Here is a 17,087-nt window from a genome sequence, read left to right as displayed (position 1 = left end):
GAACTAATTCTCCGGGGAGGAGGGTGGGTGCATGTGAATCTATGAAAGATACCAATACTGGATAACTGAAGTTACAGGTAAGTAACTTGTTTTCTTATCCAGTATTGGGGTATCTTCACATGCCTGAATCAGAATAGCAAGCAGTATGCCAGACAAAGTCGGTTGCGGATGGTGGGAGACTTACTGTGATACACTCCCATAAACGCATGTTTAACAACCAACAATTGCGAAGTAAATGCATTACTAGGTAAAACATGACGAAATGCCAAAGAGCAGTCATATAAAATAAAATAAGAAAAGTAATATCACTACAAAAGAAGTAAGTAATATAGATACATCTTTGACCTTCATAAAAATATAGAAAGACATAGACACATTATAAGATGAATAAACATTGGTTACCTGAAGTTGTTCTTATGGAAACAGGTGACGTAAAACCGCTTGACCAACTGCCGCATCATGTTGATTTGCTGATTGCAGGCAGTAATGTCTTGTAAACGTGTGGACATTCTTCCATGTTGCAGCACTGCAGATATCTCCTAGCGTGAGGCCTGACAGTCCTTTGTGGCGGCCAAAAGCGGTACAAAAGGGGATGGTGACCCTGTGCCTCATGGGAAAAGTCCAGCCCGAACTGCCAAGCCATGTGTTTGATTGATTCAGATGCTCCATTCATCACCACCCCCTTTTGTACCGCTTTTGGCCGCCTAAGTGTGGCAGGGTATGCTCAGACGTGAGTCCCTTGCTCACTTTGCCACTGGATTCAAGCAAGCCGGGCTGAAGACGGCTGGAATGCCAGAAACCGGTCCTCAGAAGCTTGTTTCCGGTCCAGGGAAGACATGGCTTGGCAGTTCGGGTCGGACTGTTTCCATGAGGCACAGGGTCAGACTGATTTGCATATAGCCATGTCTGAACTGGGATGGCAGAGTGGGCTAAAGAACGGTGATGGATTAAACCCAGATCTTTTGACTGGGTGTGAGTGTTTGATTGATTCAGATGCTTTGTCCATCACCACCCCCTTTTGTACAGCTTTTGGCTGCCATAAGTGTGGCAGGATATGCTCAGACGTGTGTCCCTTGCTCACTTTGCCACTGGATTCAAGCAAGCCGGGCGGAAGACGACTGGAATGCCAGAAACCGGTCCTCGGAAGCTTGTTTCCGGTCCAGGGAAGACATGGCTTGGCAGTTCGGGTTGGACTGTTTCCATGAGGCACAGGGTCAGACTGATTTGCATATAGCCATGTCTGAACTGGGGTGGCAGAGTGGGCTAAAGAACGGTGATGGATTAAACCCAGATCCTTTGACTGGGTGTGAGTGTTTGATTGATTCAGATGCTCAGTCCATTACCACCCCCTTTTGTACCGCTTTTGGCCGCCATAAGTGTGGCAGGGTATGCTCAGACGTGAGTCCCTTGCTCACTTTGCCACTGGATTCAAGCAAGCCGGGCTGTAGACGGCTGGAATGCCAGAAACCGGTCCTCGGAAGCTTGTTTCCGGTCCAGGGAAGACATGGCTTGGCAGTTCGGGCTGGACTGTTCCCATGAGGCACAGGGTCAGACTGATTTGCATATAGCCATGTCTGAACTGGGGTGGCAGAGTGGGTTAAAGAACGGTGATGGATTAAACCCAGATCTTTTGACTGGGTGTGAGTGTTTGATTGATTCAGATGCTCCGTCCATCACCACCCCCTTTTGTACGGCATTTTGAAAACCAATGGCAAAAGCTTCTCGTGAGTTACAAAAATATCAAGACTGGTTTCTCCCTGCTGATGGAAAATTCACTGTGCCACCCCAGAATGTAAATTTCATTTGTAATGGGCTAGCTCAAGCCAGCTGAATTTGTCCACACTGGTGTTTAAAGATCCTGCCAGGTGTTCTACGATCAGGGAGATACCCTGATGAATCAACCAGCTCCAGAGGTGTACAGCATCTTGACAGAGGATTGACTCCACCTCCGCTATAGTACTACATGGTGGTGGTGTTGTCCGTAAGAACCTGCACCCATTTCCCCTTGATGTATTGGAGGAAAGATGCTAAAGCTAACTGAATCTCCCACAACTCCAAAAAGTTGATATGGTGGCAGGTTTATGCTGGAGACCAGAGTCCTCTGTGCTCCACCTCTTCTAGATGTCCTTCTCAACCTAGCAGGAGGAGGTACGATACTTCTGGCACAACTGTTAGTCCTGGGTGAGGTAGGTAGGTGGGTCTGTCAAATGTCAAATTGTGGTTCAGGAACCCACAATGCAAATCTTTTGCAGTCTAATCTGACACCTGGATGAAATCCAAGGGGTTTCCTTGGTTCCAAGCTCGCTAAGAGTTCAGATCCTACTGCAGAGCATGCATGTGCCTACTGGCATGGTCTGCTAGCAGGATGCTCTCACCAAGACCCAAACCAGACCCAAGCTAAGGATAGCATAGCAGGCATTTTTTGCTTGCTCGCGGCCCTCAACGTCAAGTTGGTGAGCGAGCGAAATAACATCCTGCTGAGACTTTTTCCTCGTTCGTGATCAGCAACATCAAGTTGCTGATCGCGAGCTTGAAAAATAAACCTCCCGGCGAGATGCTCATCCTGGGGAGGTCAGGTTTCTCATTGCGACCGCTCACAATGAGAAACTACCAGTCCGTGTTGAGAAAGCTGCCGCTCGAGTACAAATATACTCAAGCGGCATAAAAAGACTGCTTGCACTGTGCAAGATGCGGTTTGCAATGATTGCACAGTGCGGACAAGCATCCGGCACTGTGTAATCAGGGCTAACAGCTTCGCGTAGTTACGCGTACTGCTACTACGCGTACTACGCCCAGGGTTAGTTAAAACATCAGGATTATAGGCGGAGTGTTCAAGACTCATAGAGGTGGTGAAAAGGCTTAAACAACACCACAGAGAGAATGCAACGAATGATAGGAAGCCTCTACGAGTGAGGCGGATGTGACTTCAGCACATTAATAGAGAATACCAGTAATGTAAAGAGATTAGTCGCATTTGGATGTGGTCTATAACCATTTAAGGCAACCCCCATTTTTCTACCCAGTAACTGAGGTATGGAAAGACTGGTATTCGTAACCACTGGAAGTGGGCAGTGACCATCACTTTCATGAACACCCGAGGGGCGCCGGTAAGGCCAAAGGGGAGCAGTGAGAACTGAAAGTGCTTGTGGCCTACTTGGAACTGTAGGTATTTTCTGTGGGAATGCATGATGGTGGATGTAGAAATAGTCGCCCTGAAGGTCAATGTGACTACGCCATCTCCTGGATTCAGGGCAGACAGAACTTGGACCAGTGTGAACATCTTGAACTTGCACATAAAGGAATCACAAATTAATGAGTATTACTTTTTTTTTTAGTTGGTCTGCTTTTGCTAGTCCTGGTCATTATTATACCTCCTTTTCCTGCTAGAAAACATCAAATTCAAGTTTGATAAGGAAAGTAGTGGGAAAAGCAAAGACATGGAAGGTACATCTTCCTTTTACGATCTGCAGGACTTGCTAGTCTAAGGTTTACCCCCTACTTGCCTCTCTCAAAGCACTTTATCGCCCCATGTCTAGAAATTAGTGTAAAAAGGTAAGGATGATGAAGCAGATTCAAAGTTTGATTTAAGAAAGATAGATCTGCAGAACAGTGGTTACTAGTCCTATGTTGGACGTTTTATGAAACTGCTAAGATGATGGTTTAGTACCCTGAGTGAGATCAATGTGTAAATTCATGGGAAGTCGATGAAGACTTTGGACTGACATAGTCCAGAAGACTACCATGTTCTCAAGACTCATCTGTAGGTCATCCGCCCTCTACATATCCCGCACCCCCAAAAATAACACCTGGTCAATCAAATGACACATACGTGAGCTTAGACCAAACACCCAGTGAAATATTACAAAGTCAAGCAAAACCTTTAAACCCATGAGCTGGTTTCTAAAACTATAGTATCCAATCCTGAGGAAATTATAGTGTTTGCTGCCATCAGCTAAACTTGGGCGAGTTCCAGCAGTGACAATCTCACCTTTTGGAAGAGAAAAAAATCATACTTTGTGGCACCGCCCTAATTGTCCCTTTGTGAAGCCTTTGGGCTACCATGACTGAAACCTTCTCAGTTTCTTACAGGGAGCATGAACAGGCTAATTTGATCTTTTTTTCCCAGCACCACTGCAACCTGAGGCAACTACACATAAAGGGAAGGTTACCTGGAACCACACAATGCTATCCAGCAAATTAAGTGCCTGTGAAATGCCCAGAAAATGTTTCCGCTGATGTCCAATAGGAGTTTTCTTGTGGCCTTTCTTCACCAGCCACTATATGGCACCATATGCATTGTGCTTTTATAATATACAATAGGAATGACAAATATTTCACTTGAGAGCAAGTGTACATAGTACGGTAATAAGGAGTCAACATTTAGGTCTTCAGAGCTTATACACTGACAAATGCCATAAAATGCAAAATACTCATCTTACAATACGTTTACACAATAGTAATACCATATTTGATGTCAAACTGTTTATTTTGTACAGGTTCCACAGCCTCACCTTTCTGATACAGAACTTGCTTAAGCTCTCGTTGTACCGTAGAATGACTACCTTGCTTGGCAAAGCTGCACAAATGCAGAGACCATTTTCAATCTACAAGAAAGAGCAAAATAAACTTGGCAGGTAGAAAAACATACTAAACAATAGGTAGCATGTTTATTATACATTGTACACTTTTTATAAGTCTGCTAGTAAGATGTTTGGGAGAAAAGACAGTGATGACAGTCAGGTGTGTTAATGCATTTCATATGGGGAATCTGTCCAATGCAATTAGGTTAACATTTCTGCCCATAACCACACGCATACTCGGCTTCTGGTCAGCTTTACTGTTCTAAATTTAAATGATGTGACATTGTAAGGAAACAGGTTTTTTGCGGGTTTCACTCCCAAATAATGCCTCTTTTTGACCAACAGGAACTAGTGCAATGATGTTAAAAGGTCCTGAGCCCTACTAGTTAGAAGTCATTGCATGTGCTCTGACCCTTAAAAAGGGACATGGTTGAATGGCTTATACCAAATTTGCATAGTCTAACTTACTTGTAAGTCCCTAGTATATGGTAAAAGGGGTACCCACGGCCTGTAACCTATAATATCCCCTCAAGGAATGCAGCAGTGATTATGCTTCGCTCAATGGAATGAGGGAAAACACTGTTCCCAGTCTGCCATTGCAGACCGGAAGAGGAGTTTAAAAGAGCTATCCTACTTAGCCATTTAAGGTAATGGCAAAGCCCATTGCCTAATTTTTAATACATTCACGTTTCCTCCAAGGTAGACCTGTTGAACCAGAAAGCAAGCTACTATGTGTTAAAACGTGGCACATGCTTTAACACGTTCCAACAGTAAAAACCCTAAATTGTCTTTTTATCTGTGGAAAAGGATAGAGGCCCCATTGGCAAGTACAGGGTACAGGCTGACATGTCAGCCATGCTTACTTTTTAATGTGACTACGGAAGTTCTGTAAAGTGTCAGAAGCAGTAATGTAAGGAGTCAAAAGAAACAATGTATTAAATCCAATCTAATAGTTAAATCGAATTTAAAGTCACTGGTTGGCAAGGTGCAACTTTAGAAGTTGCCACTTTGGCTGCCTGGGGGTCTGTCCCCAAGACAGTTTTCTGTCCTCCCTGGGAGACGTGCAAATGACTCTCAGGAAAGGAGACAACAGAAACCTGCATGGGAGAGAGGTGTTACCTTTCTCTCACAGGAAGCCACGAGGGTGTTCGCCTAAAAGACGGGCGTCAAAGGAGAAGCCACCTTTGAAGGGCAAATGGCCACCACTTGGGAGAGGGGCTGCGCTATTTTTTAGGTAGAGAGGCTGTCAACTATGGACAAGGAAGAGGAAATCCAGTTGCTAAACTGGATTTCCAAGGCTGTGTAGCCCCCTTGGTAGCTACACTGCTGGGTTGGGCTACAGAGAGCTTCTGCCATGTTGGAAGTGGGCAGAATGGAGCATTCTGGGATAGCCAGATAGCACACATCCCAGGAAGTGGCCATCAGGAGGGAGAGAACCTGGGAGCCCATTGGCTACCAACTGCATTCTACCCTGAGGGCAATTTCTGAGCATAAAAAGGGGCACATCCAGAACTAAGATCTCAACTGGACTGAACAATGGACTGAAGAAGGACTGCACTGCTGCACCATGTACCCAGCAAAGAGAGGCTGCACAGACAGGTACTGCACCTGATAGCTAGCAGAGAAGAAGGCTCCTGCTAGTGGAGAAGATGTTTCCAGAGCCCAGATGAAGCAAGAGACTCCAAGGGTCAGTTAGCTGATGATCTGCTCGCAGCAGAGCTAAAGAAGCGAGCTGGTAACTGTAAAAATCTAGCTGCAATTCATCACTGCTGTGCAGCACCAAAGAACATGAACGACGCTCAAAGTTGCATCCAAGTCTACTGGATCCAGAAGAGTCATCAGAGTGCAGCCTGGTCACCCAGACGGCGAGGTACCGCCCATGGAAAGATTTGCTTGTAAACGCGTTATCGGGCCCAGTGGCAACTGAATTTCTGCCAGGCTCAAGAATACTTCGAGGGACTTCGACCCCTGTGGCCTGAACAGCCTTATTAAGCCTGTGGACCGAGGAGTAGCCGCAGGAACACCCCCGTTGATTGCATCGCATCCAGAGCACTCTTGAGCATCTTCAGCATCCTGTCTCCCTAGGAGTCTATGTCAGGGAGACAGAAGTACCTGGGACTAACTGAAGACTGCTTGCGCTTTTCAGGTAACGGTACATGAAGACCTTGCTGGTCCCCCTGACTGGCTCCCCAACGGAGTTGGTCACTTAAAGTAACTAAGTAACAGAAATAGAACTAGCCAAAAGTTTTTCCTCAAAACGTTTGTGTCAAACTCATTGAATTTGCCAATGCTTGTTCGCAATTAAGTAAAAAGTGCAGATGTACTGTACCTTGTAAAATTTCCATTTCTGAAACCCTAAAGTGGATCTTTTTCATTCTGGGGTCCAAAAATTCATAAAAGTAAAGAACAAGTTACTTGCCTTCGGTAACTCTTTTTCTGGTAGATACAGTATCTGCCTGTGGATCCTCACCTTGTGAAAATCCCCTGCGCAGCAGCCAATCGAAAACTTTTGTAGCTCTCCACGCCGGCGAGGTCATGGACGACGTCACAGAGGGTATGACTCTGCTTGCGACCCTGCTGACGTCCCTGGATCCATAATAAGGCCTCGTCGGCGTGATGACGTCAGTTCCGCTCTTTTTCCCGTGCCCCCGAGGCACGCGGACGGACCGACATAATAGTAATAGTATATATAGTACACAGTATTCAAAACGGCACACATAGTGTGAAACCAATGCAATATGCATGAATATATAAATACATTCATTTAAAATGTTTAAAAACAAATATACACTTAGCAGGTATAGAAGAGTGGACAACGGGGAGGCAGCTGGGTCAGTGAGGAATCCACAGGCAGCTACTGTATCTACCAGAAAAAGCGTTACCAAAGGTAAGTAACTTGTTTTTCTAATAGATACATCTGCCAGTGGATTCCTCACCTTGTGAATAGAATCCCACAGCAGTCCCCACTCCACTCTGCTATACCAGGAAATCTTGGAGGACAGAGCGCGCAAAGTGGCCGTCCCTCCTCACCTCGGAATCCAAGCAGTAATGCTTCGCAAACGTGTGGAGGGAGGCCCAAGTTGCGGCTCTACAAATATCCTCAACAGGTACACCCCTAGATAAAGCAGACGTTGATGACTTTGCTCTAGTAGAGTGAGCCCTTATACCCTCTGGAGGTTCCTTACCAGCAAGGGCGTAGCAGATCTTTATACACAGGATTATCAATCTCGATAGAGAGGGCTTCTGCACTGCTTTTCCTCTCTTACAGCCAGCAAATTCAACGAAAAGCTGGTCGTCCACACGATAGTCTTTAGTCCTGTCGAGGTAGAAACTCACTGCCCTCTTAGGGTCTAGACGGTGAAGCCGCTCCTCCTCCTTGGAAGGGTGAGGGAGGGAGAGGATAAAGGGTAGGGAGGGTAATGGACTGCCCCAGATGGAAGGGAGTTACCACCTTAGGCAGAAAAGCAGCCCTGGTCCTAAGTACCATTCTCTCAGCATGAATGGTCAGGAATGGGGGTTTCGAACTTAGAGCTTGAAGCTTGAAGCTCACTCACCCTCCTTGCCGAGGTAATTGCTGTGAGAAGTTGGCCTGATATATGCCTGATATATGATGCTCACTAGTTCTATTGATCACCTTGTATCAGTCCAAACAACCCTTATGGTGACAAAGCAGTCTTAGGCTAAACTCTTTTGGCATGTGAAGCCAGCTGTTTTACCACATATAACCCCTTGAATATCAAATGAAAGGACACCACACAGGTAGTTATGAAAATAAACAAGATATTTATTAACTAACATACACCTCTGAACTCTTTATGAGATCAGAGGGCTAAGCACATGACAGACTCTTAAGAAAAATACGTTAGGTTGCACGAGTTACAATGTTGCCCTAGGGGCGCAACAAACCATATACTAAACAAGTGGTATAAGGAAGTCGATTAAAGGAATGGAGCTGTCCAGAGGCGGTAGGATCGCTGGGACTACACTACCCTAACTTGAGGTAAGTAATAGGAGGCCCACGGGACGCGTGTGCAGAGTGTGAACTCACACGCGAGATGCGTAACAACGTCTATGGGCAGTACAGTTCAAGAAAAAATGTGAGTACGGACAATCCTGACTAGATAGGACTAAAACGACTGTGAATCTGGACACTAGGAGAGTCAATCTACCCTTGAGCACCGAAATGCTCTCGTTACCTCACCCACGGGCTGCGGGTGCATAGGTGCGAAGTCGTGTCGGGTTTCTGGGTGGAAGTCTATGGAGCCTGAAAGAAAGGATGCTGCAGGCGACCAGGAGGAAGATGTCCGGTGTGATCCAAGGGTGGATCAGTGAAGCTGAAGACCTGAAAGCAGAGGGGACAATGTTCAAAGTCACTAGCCAGTGACTGGAGTGGAACCAGGAAGGAACCAGAGGCTGTCGTCGCGATCAGGTGAAGAGTTGACTCTTGACTCTGCAGCCACGTGGACCAGGTGGTGTCTTCGACAACCATGATGGAGGCACGAGCTGTCCCACGCAGACTCTCGCTGTCGGCGTTGTTGGATCCGGATTCAGCTTCAACAGGCCTTGGCAAAGGCAACCCACGCGGTGAGTGGAATTGGCGTCTGGTGCGGACCAGGAGGGTCCGGGATGCTTCTCCTTTGCAGGGAAGCAGGGGCCAGTCTGGAGCAACCAGACCAGCGGTGTGGATTTCAAGGATCGTCGTCTAGGAGGCCACTAGCCAGCCGGCAAGTGACCAGACAACTCGTCGAGCAGCAATCAAGCAAAAGGGCCCCAACGCAGATCTCGTGGATGCTGAAGGGCTGATCTTCTGTGCAGGAGCTGCTCAGGGCTGGGGCTTCTCAATCCCCAAAGCACTTCGTCGAGGATGCCTCTGAAGTCGTGCTGGAAGCGAAGTGCAGTTTCTTCAAGATGGCCGGTCCCACGTGTCTCGTCACACCCACGGATCTCAGCTGTGCTGCAGATGTAGGTAGAGGTCGGAGAGGTCTGGGAATCCGGGTCTCGTCGGGCTCTGAAGTCTGGATCCTCGAGGGAAGACGACAAAGTGAAGCCGCTGAACGCTTGATGGTGCCTGCTGGTGCAGGGTGGACACTCTTTGCCCACAAGGGAGATTTCCTCAGTCTTCTGTGGAGCAGAACGTCGAAGTCCAGAGTTTCTTCTTGTAAAATCAATTCAGGATAATCTAACTTGGAATGTGACCAGCTCCTACCTTTATTCTGCTAAAGGGGGCTGTACTATCACTAGGTCCCTCCTATGGGTGGGACCAGGAAGGGGGTCGTTACACCCACTATCCTTTGTCCGGTTTCGCGCCAGAGCTGGGGCTGGAGTGCCCCAGCAACTGGTTTGAGCCGGTGTATGCACAGGGCACCTTGTGTGCCCCAGGCATGTCTCATTCCTTTCAGGCCTGTCCTACCTAATATACAAAATCCTGTCTGGGGTGGTACTAGCACCTCTCAAGGCAGGAAACCCTTTGTCCAAGCCTCCCTCGCTGGAAGGACTCCTAGCAGCAGGAGGTCAGACTTGTGTCTGTGGTGGCAGCATCCATTTTGTGATGCTGAGGCTCGAGTTAACTTTAACCGGGTTCACATTTACATAAATGTTGTGTCCCTCTAGAAGGGTGGAATGCTACCCCCGTCGCCAGAATTGGCGAGGGGGTAGTATTCCAATTCGTATGACACCTTACTCGACATGTTTTGATAATGCTATGCCAAAGTTAGCAATAACCGCGAGGATTATAATGCACTTAAGAGTATATGGTATAGCGTTATCATGGAAACAGCTAAAGGACTTGGTTCCAAAAGCTGCATACAGGCTCAGCTCATGCCAGAGCACTATCTCACATAATTCCAAGCACTCTGCCTCCAGGATTTTTAAGGCCTGCCATAGGAGTGACTCATAGGAGTATATGTGTCCATTTTAGGTTTAGATATAGGTATACTGTATCTAAAGCAAAGGGTGATTACACCACCTTGCCCCAGCTGATTGATCAGCCAGTTGTGTCAGATTTGGATGGCCAGCCAGGAGTGAGATAATACATGCTGCAGCCCCTGGTAGGCCTTGGGTTCACTTATGCCCTGGGTACCTATGGTACACAGTGTACAAGGACTTACAAGAGTGACCCAATACCAATTGGTAAATGCACCTAAAGTACATGGATGTCAATTTAGAGAGAGAACAGCTAGGCTGTGGGTCTGATTAGCAGGCCCACAGCCAGGGAAAGTGGTAAACCAGTGAAGCAAAAAGCAAAAATCTGGGGTGACCATAGGATTGCAGACCCTACTCTCCTACAATTGCTACAAGAAAAAGTCTTGAAAGACAAAAGTCTCATGGGACACTTGTGTAAAGGTTCAAAGGGTGAACCCATCAAGTAAGTCAAGACAAGATTCAAGTCCCATTGAGGCATAATAAATGGAGTTGGAGGGAATTTGTTGGTAAGACCTTTGATAAAACGTAAAACAATAGGTGACTTAAATAAAGACGGCTGGTCTGGCAAACAAAGGAATGCCGACAAGGCAGACAAATAGCCTTTTACAGTTGCCACAGCAAAACCCTGCTGGGCCAAAGAAAGAGCAAATTGAAGAATGTTGGACAAACGAGCCCCCAAGGGGTCAATAGACTTCTCTCCACACCAGGAAACAAATTTGGACCATCTATAGTAATAGATCGACTTGGTGGAGTCACGCCTGGCCGATAATATGACATCCACCACATCGGGTGGGAGAGAAAAAAAATTCAGGTTGCCCGTTCAATCTCCAGGCATGAAGGTGTAAGGTCTGGAGGTGGGGGTGTAGAACCTGCCCCTCCATCTGAGAGCGGAGATCTGCCCTAAGAGGGAGACTGAGCGGAGGGCACGAGGAGAGGTGGAGAAGATCTGTGTATCACACCCTTCTTGGCCAATCCGGGGCGATCAATATGACTTGGGTCCGGTCTTGGCGAATCTTCCTCAGAACCCGAGGAATCAAGGGTATGGGAGGAAACGCGTACAGGAGTTGCGAGTCCCAACTCAACTGAAACGCGTCCCCCAAGGCTCCCTGCATCGGATACTGGAGGCTGCAGAACGACAGGCAGTGGGCCTTCTCGTGAGTGGCGAACAGGTCCACCAGAGGAGTTCCCCACATCCGTAAGACGTGACGAACCACCTCCGGATGAAGCCTCCACTCGTGGTCGGCTGAGAACTGCCGACTGAGACTGTCTCCACGAACGTTCAGAACTCCGGCCAGATGATTTGCCATCAGACAAATCTGGTGGTCCTGAGCCCAGAACCAGAGACGCAGAGCTTCTCTGCAGAGAAGATGCGATCCCACTCCTCCCTGCTTGTTGATATACCACATCGCGGTCGTGTTGTCCGTCAGGACTTGAACTGACAGACCGCAAAGGGAAGGGAGGAAGGCCTTGAGTGCCAAACAAATTGATCTTAACTCCAGAAGGTTGATGTGAAGCAACCTTTCCTCCGGAGACCAAAGACCCTTGATCTCCAGGTCCCCCAGATGAGCACCCCACACTAGAGTGGATGCATCCGTTATCACTGTGGCAACCGATGGAGACAGATGAAAGGGCTTTCCTTGAGACAGATTGCCCTCCACGCTTCACCAAGTCAGATCCGCTGCAGTTTCTCTGGAGATCCTCACAGACACCCTGAGATCCCCGTTGTGCTGATACCACTGCCTACCACTGGAGTGCCCTCATGTGCCAGCGTGCATGGTTGACCAGGAGAATACAGTAAGCAAACAGACCGAGCGAGCGAAGGACCTTCAGGACTGGAACAACCGCTCCATTGTAAAATAACGGAATAATTTCCTGTATGTCGTGAATCCTTTGAGGAGGAGGGAATGCACGACAAACAGTTGTGTCCAGTACCGCACCTATGCACAGGTTGCGCTGGGAGGGCACCAGGTGAGACTTGGGTACATTTATCGAAAAACCCAATCTGAACAACAACTAAGTTGTCTCTTGCAGATGATGTAGCACCTTCTCTGGAGACTCTGCTTTGATCAGCCAGTCGTCCAGATAGGGAAAAAACCGGAATCCCCGACCTTCTGAGATGTGCTGCCACCACTGCCATCACCTTGGTAAAGACTCGAGGCGCAGTAGTAATTCCAAACGGAAGGACCGCAAACTGATAGTGCTGCGAACCCACCGTGAAGCGGAGATACTTGCTGTGCCACTCCAGGATCGGAATATGAAAATACGCGTTCTGCAAGTCGAGTGACACCATCCAGTCTTCTTCCAACAGTGCTTAAAGAACCTGGGCAAGGGTGAGCATCTTGAACTTGTTTCAGATAAAGGTTCAAGATCCTGAGATCCACGATTGGACGCAACCTGCCATCCTTCTTGGGAATCAGGAAATACCGGGAGTAGCATCCCTGACCCCTTTCCTGCTCTGGAACCACCTCTATTGCACCTTTCTTTAACAAGGTCAGAACTTCCTCCTGTAGGAGACGGAGATGTTCTTCTGAGCAAGCCCCTTGGCAAGGAGGGTAATTTGGAGGAAATTCCCGAAAGGGAAGAGCATACCCATTTGCCACAAGATTGAGAATCCATTGGTCTGTAGTGACCGATTCCCAATCCCGCAGAAAATGGGTAAGCCGACCCCCCACAGGACCAATATGATTGAGAATGGGGAATCTAGGGCTGCTTTGCTGCGGTGATAGGGGGTGAGGTAGAAGAAGAGGAGGAGGAGGGTTGACGACCTCGTGGACGACCTCTGCCTTTTCCCCTATAGGACTTATACAGCGTATTTTGTTGCTTCTGCTGCTGCTAAGGCTGTCCTTGCGGATGAAAGGACGACTTTCCAAATCCTCTATACCTTCTAAAAGATCCTCTAGATTGAGTCTGCAAGCCAAGTGATCTTGCAGTGGCCTTGCAATCTTTGAACCTTTCAAGAGCGGCATCCGCCTTCTTACCAAAAATTCCTGTTCCATCGAATGGCAAGTCCAACAGAGTAGCCTGCACATCAGAAGAGAAGTCTGAAGACTTCAACCAAGCCCCCCTACTCGTAGCTACTCCAGAGCCCATAATCCTTGCCACTGAGTCAGCCGTATCTAGGCCGCTCTGGATGACTTGACAAGCAGCAGCCTGGGTATCGTCCAAAACCTCCTGAAAATGTTTCTTATCTTCATCAGACAGTTTTGGCAGCAACTACTTAGAAGAATCCATCAAGGCATGGATATACCGTTCCATCAAGCAAGTAGCATTTGTAGATTTTAGCGCCATGCTTGCAGATGAGAATACCTTTTTGGCAGACTGGTCAATGCGCTTTGAATCCCTGTCAGCCGGAACCTGAGGAAAAGCCCCTGAAGGCTTCTTTGAGCAAGCCGCCTGAACTACAAGGCTCTCAGGCGAAGGATGAGCCGACAAAAACAATGGATCTTCAGGTGCCACCCTATATCTCCGTGCCACAGTCCAGGAGACCGCAGGAGCAGACAAAGGCTTCTTCAAAATCTCCAACACTGGCTCCAAAATTGCCTCATTAAATGGTAATAGAGGTTTAGACACAGATGAGGGAGAATGCAACACTTCAGTCAGAAGATTGGGTTTAAACTCCGTGGAATGCAGAGTAATGTCCAATAACTCCGCAGCTTTTCTCACCACCATATGATAGGGAGCTGCATCCTTAGAGGGAGCATCCAGACCAGGAGAAAAATCCAACTTAGGCGAGACATCAAGGCCACTTGCGTCCTTTAATTCCGTAAAAAAGTCCTCAGACTCAGGAAGTTTACCGTCCTCCATCTCTTGCCAATAGCGTTCCTCCTCCACGGCCCTCTGGGCTTCCCTCCTGGAGCGGATCCTGGGGGCTGGAGTCGATAGCTCCACGACCGACTCCGTCAGCCTCGGGACCGGCGTCGAACGCGGATCCGACGGCACCACAGACTCCAAAGGAGAACAACCAGACAGCGCCGGAGAATCCCGATACGGTGTCGGAGATTCCCGATACGGCGTCGGGGTCCTCGGCGCCGGAAAGTTCCAGGACGGCGTCGCTGGCATAAAGGGAGCCTGGGCATAAGCTTGGGGAACACCCAAATTAAAGGCAAAAGGACCCATGGGACCCGCAGGTGCACCAGAGGGGTACCTAGCCCTCGCAAAGACGCCATACATTGCGTTAAGGTAATGTGATGGGTCCTGACCTGGAGCCGGGAATGGAGGATAATTAAACAGCGTCGTCTCTGAAGCCGGTTCTCCTGGAGTCGGGCCAGCAGGCGCCGATAAAGGAACCTCCTTAGGCTGCTCCTGATCTTCATGCTCTGGCTACACCTCCCCAAGATCCAGAGACTGAACCGAATCCGAGGGAGCCGGCGTCAGAGATCGAGAGACCTCGACTTCAGAAGTCACCACCTTCACTGGTGAAGCGGGATTCGAATGCGAAGGATCGACGTCATCTCTGCGACGCCGAGGAGAAGATGACTTTGGCGCCGGTTCTTTATCAGAGTGGCGCCTCGAAGAGTGCTTCTTCTTCTTCTTATGCCTTTTCGACTTAGAATGCCCCGAAGCCGACTTCGAACCCAACCTGGATTCAGAACTCGACCTCGATTTTCTTTTACTCGCCTTCTTTTCCTTTTTCTTCATCTTGGCCATAAACAATTTCACCTCCCTTTCCTTCAATGCCTTCGGGTTCATCTTCCTGCAGCATGCACATTCTTCGACGCCGTGATCGGAAGATAAGCACCAAACACAGTCCTGATGCGGGTCAGTGATGGACATTTGCTTCCCGCACTCTCTACAGGGCTTAAAACCGGACTTTCTTCCCGACATTTTAGAAAGGAAACAAGAAGAACAGACGAGAACACTAGAAATTACAATGTAACTACGGAGTCTCCCAAAAAACCGTTGGCGTCGACTGTGCGGAAAAAAGGGAACTGACGTCATCACGCTGACGAGGCCCTATTATGGATCTAGTGACGTCAGCAGGGTCGCAAGCGGAGTCGTACCCTCTGTGACGTCGTCCATGACCTCGCCGGCATGGAGAGCTACAAAAGTTTCCGATTGGCTGCTGCGCAGGGGATATTCACAAGGTGAGGAATCCACTGGCAGATGTATCTATCAGAAATCTATTTATAAAAATGAGTGTCCGATTTCTTGAACGCCTCATGGAACGGCTCATGTATCAGCAACTATTGTTTCGAGACTTGACTATGGCAACCCGCTTTATATCGGGCTACCCCAGAAACTTACTAACAAGCTGCAGGTAGTGTTGAATGATGCAGCCAGGCTAATCTTTAGGCTGCCCAGAAGAACTCACGCCACTTCCTTGCTGTGCAAGTTGCACTGGCTGCCTATTAAGCAAAGAGCGAAGTTTAAGGGGTAGTGTATTACTCACAAAGCTCTACACGGACACGCCCTAGGGTACATAAAAGAACGTCTACTCAAATACGTGCCAGGGCGCGTGCTGCGCTCAGCGGAAGCCGGTCGGCTGACCTGCCCACGATTTAACACCATATCCAAAAGAGGTCGAGATTTCTCGGTCCTTCTACCACAAGTTTGGAATCAGTTGCCTGTTAATCTTCGTAAAGAACCCAGACTTCTCCTCTTCCAGAAACAACTAAAAACTATCCTTTTTAAGGACGTATTAAATACGGCTTAAAGTCCTTTTAGTACCCGCCTCTGACTGGGTTTCTCCTCTTTCCAAAGCGCTAAGAGATGTGTCGGTGTACACACGCGATACAAGAGCAAATTAACATAACATACGAACAGGCATGGGGCCATCTACAAGACAGGGCATGAAGCCTTGCGGAGTGGACTGGAGTCAAGCGACCCAGGGACTGCTCCCACATAGCCCTGGGGTTCATGGTGTGACAGTCATCACAGGCTTTGGAGTCATGGCCTGGCACCAGAGGCAAACCAGATGGGGCTCTGTCATAGACAGCTGTCTGTGACAGGAACCACAAAGTTTATATTTCACAGGTTTTTTTGAGTATCATCCCAGGCACACTGTGAAATAAATACCTAAAAAATGTTGACTCAATGTTGAAAAACGTGCCCAAAAAAGTAGACAGAGGTAGCCCTCTCTAGATCTGCACTGTTGATGTGGAGAGAAAAGAAGTTATGTCAGCTCACTGGGGTGGCGTCTATATCAGCACCATGCATGGCACTACCAGCGCAAACGAACAAGTTACTTACCTTCGGTAACGCTTTTTCTGGTAGATACAGTATCTGCCAGTGGATTCCTCACCTTGTGAATATCCCCTTGCGTCAGAAACATTCGGAAATTCTTTTTGTAGGTTCGGGCCGACGTGGACGACGGCACAAAGGCACGGCATCGCGCGCGACTCCGCTGACGTCACCAACATCATAATAGGCCCACACCGGCGGGATGACATCAATTCCACCCTTTTTTCCGTGCCTTTAAGGCACACGGACGGACCGACAACAGTAGATATATACACAGTATACAATAGTCAAGATAACACACGCAGTGTAAAGACAATGCAGTAATTCAACACTACTTTTGAGAGTAAAATATATACATTAAAACATTGCCATTATCTAAGGTATAGATGAGTGGACAACGGGGAG

General features: G+C 48.0%; 1 protein-coding gene across 1 annotated transcript in view; it reads right to left on the bottom strand.

Moving 5' to 3' along the window:
• Positions 1-17,087, bottom strand: part of CIT (citron rho-interacting serine/threonine kinase) — a 1,473,679-nt gene that overhangs the window by 202,096 nt on the left and 1,254,496 nt on the right. Inside the window, exon 42 of the mRNA XM_086942878.1 lies at positions 4,512-4,604. Coding sequence (XP_086799004.1) covers positions 4,512-4,604 — 93 coding nt within the window. The remainder of the gene's footprint in view (positions 1-4,511; positions 4,605-17,087) is intronic.

Source organism: Lissotriton vulgaris, chromosome 11, assembly GCF_964263255.1.
Source record: "Lissotriton vulgaris chromosome 11, aLisVul1.2, whole genome shotgun sequence".
NCBI classification, from domain to species: Eukaryota; Metazoa; Chordata; class Amphibia; order Caudata; family Salamandridae; genus Lissotriton; species Lissotriton vulgaris.
The sequence above is the reverse complement of the archived record's forward strand: the minus strand, read 5'-3'. Positions and strand labels throughout refer to the sequence as shown.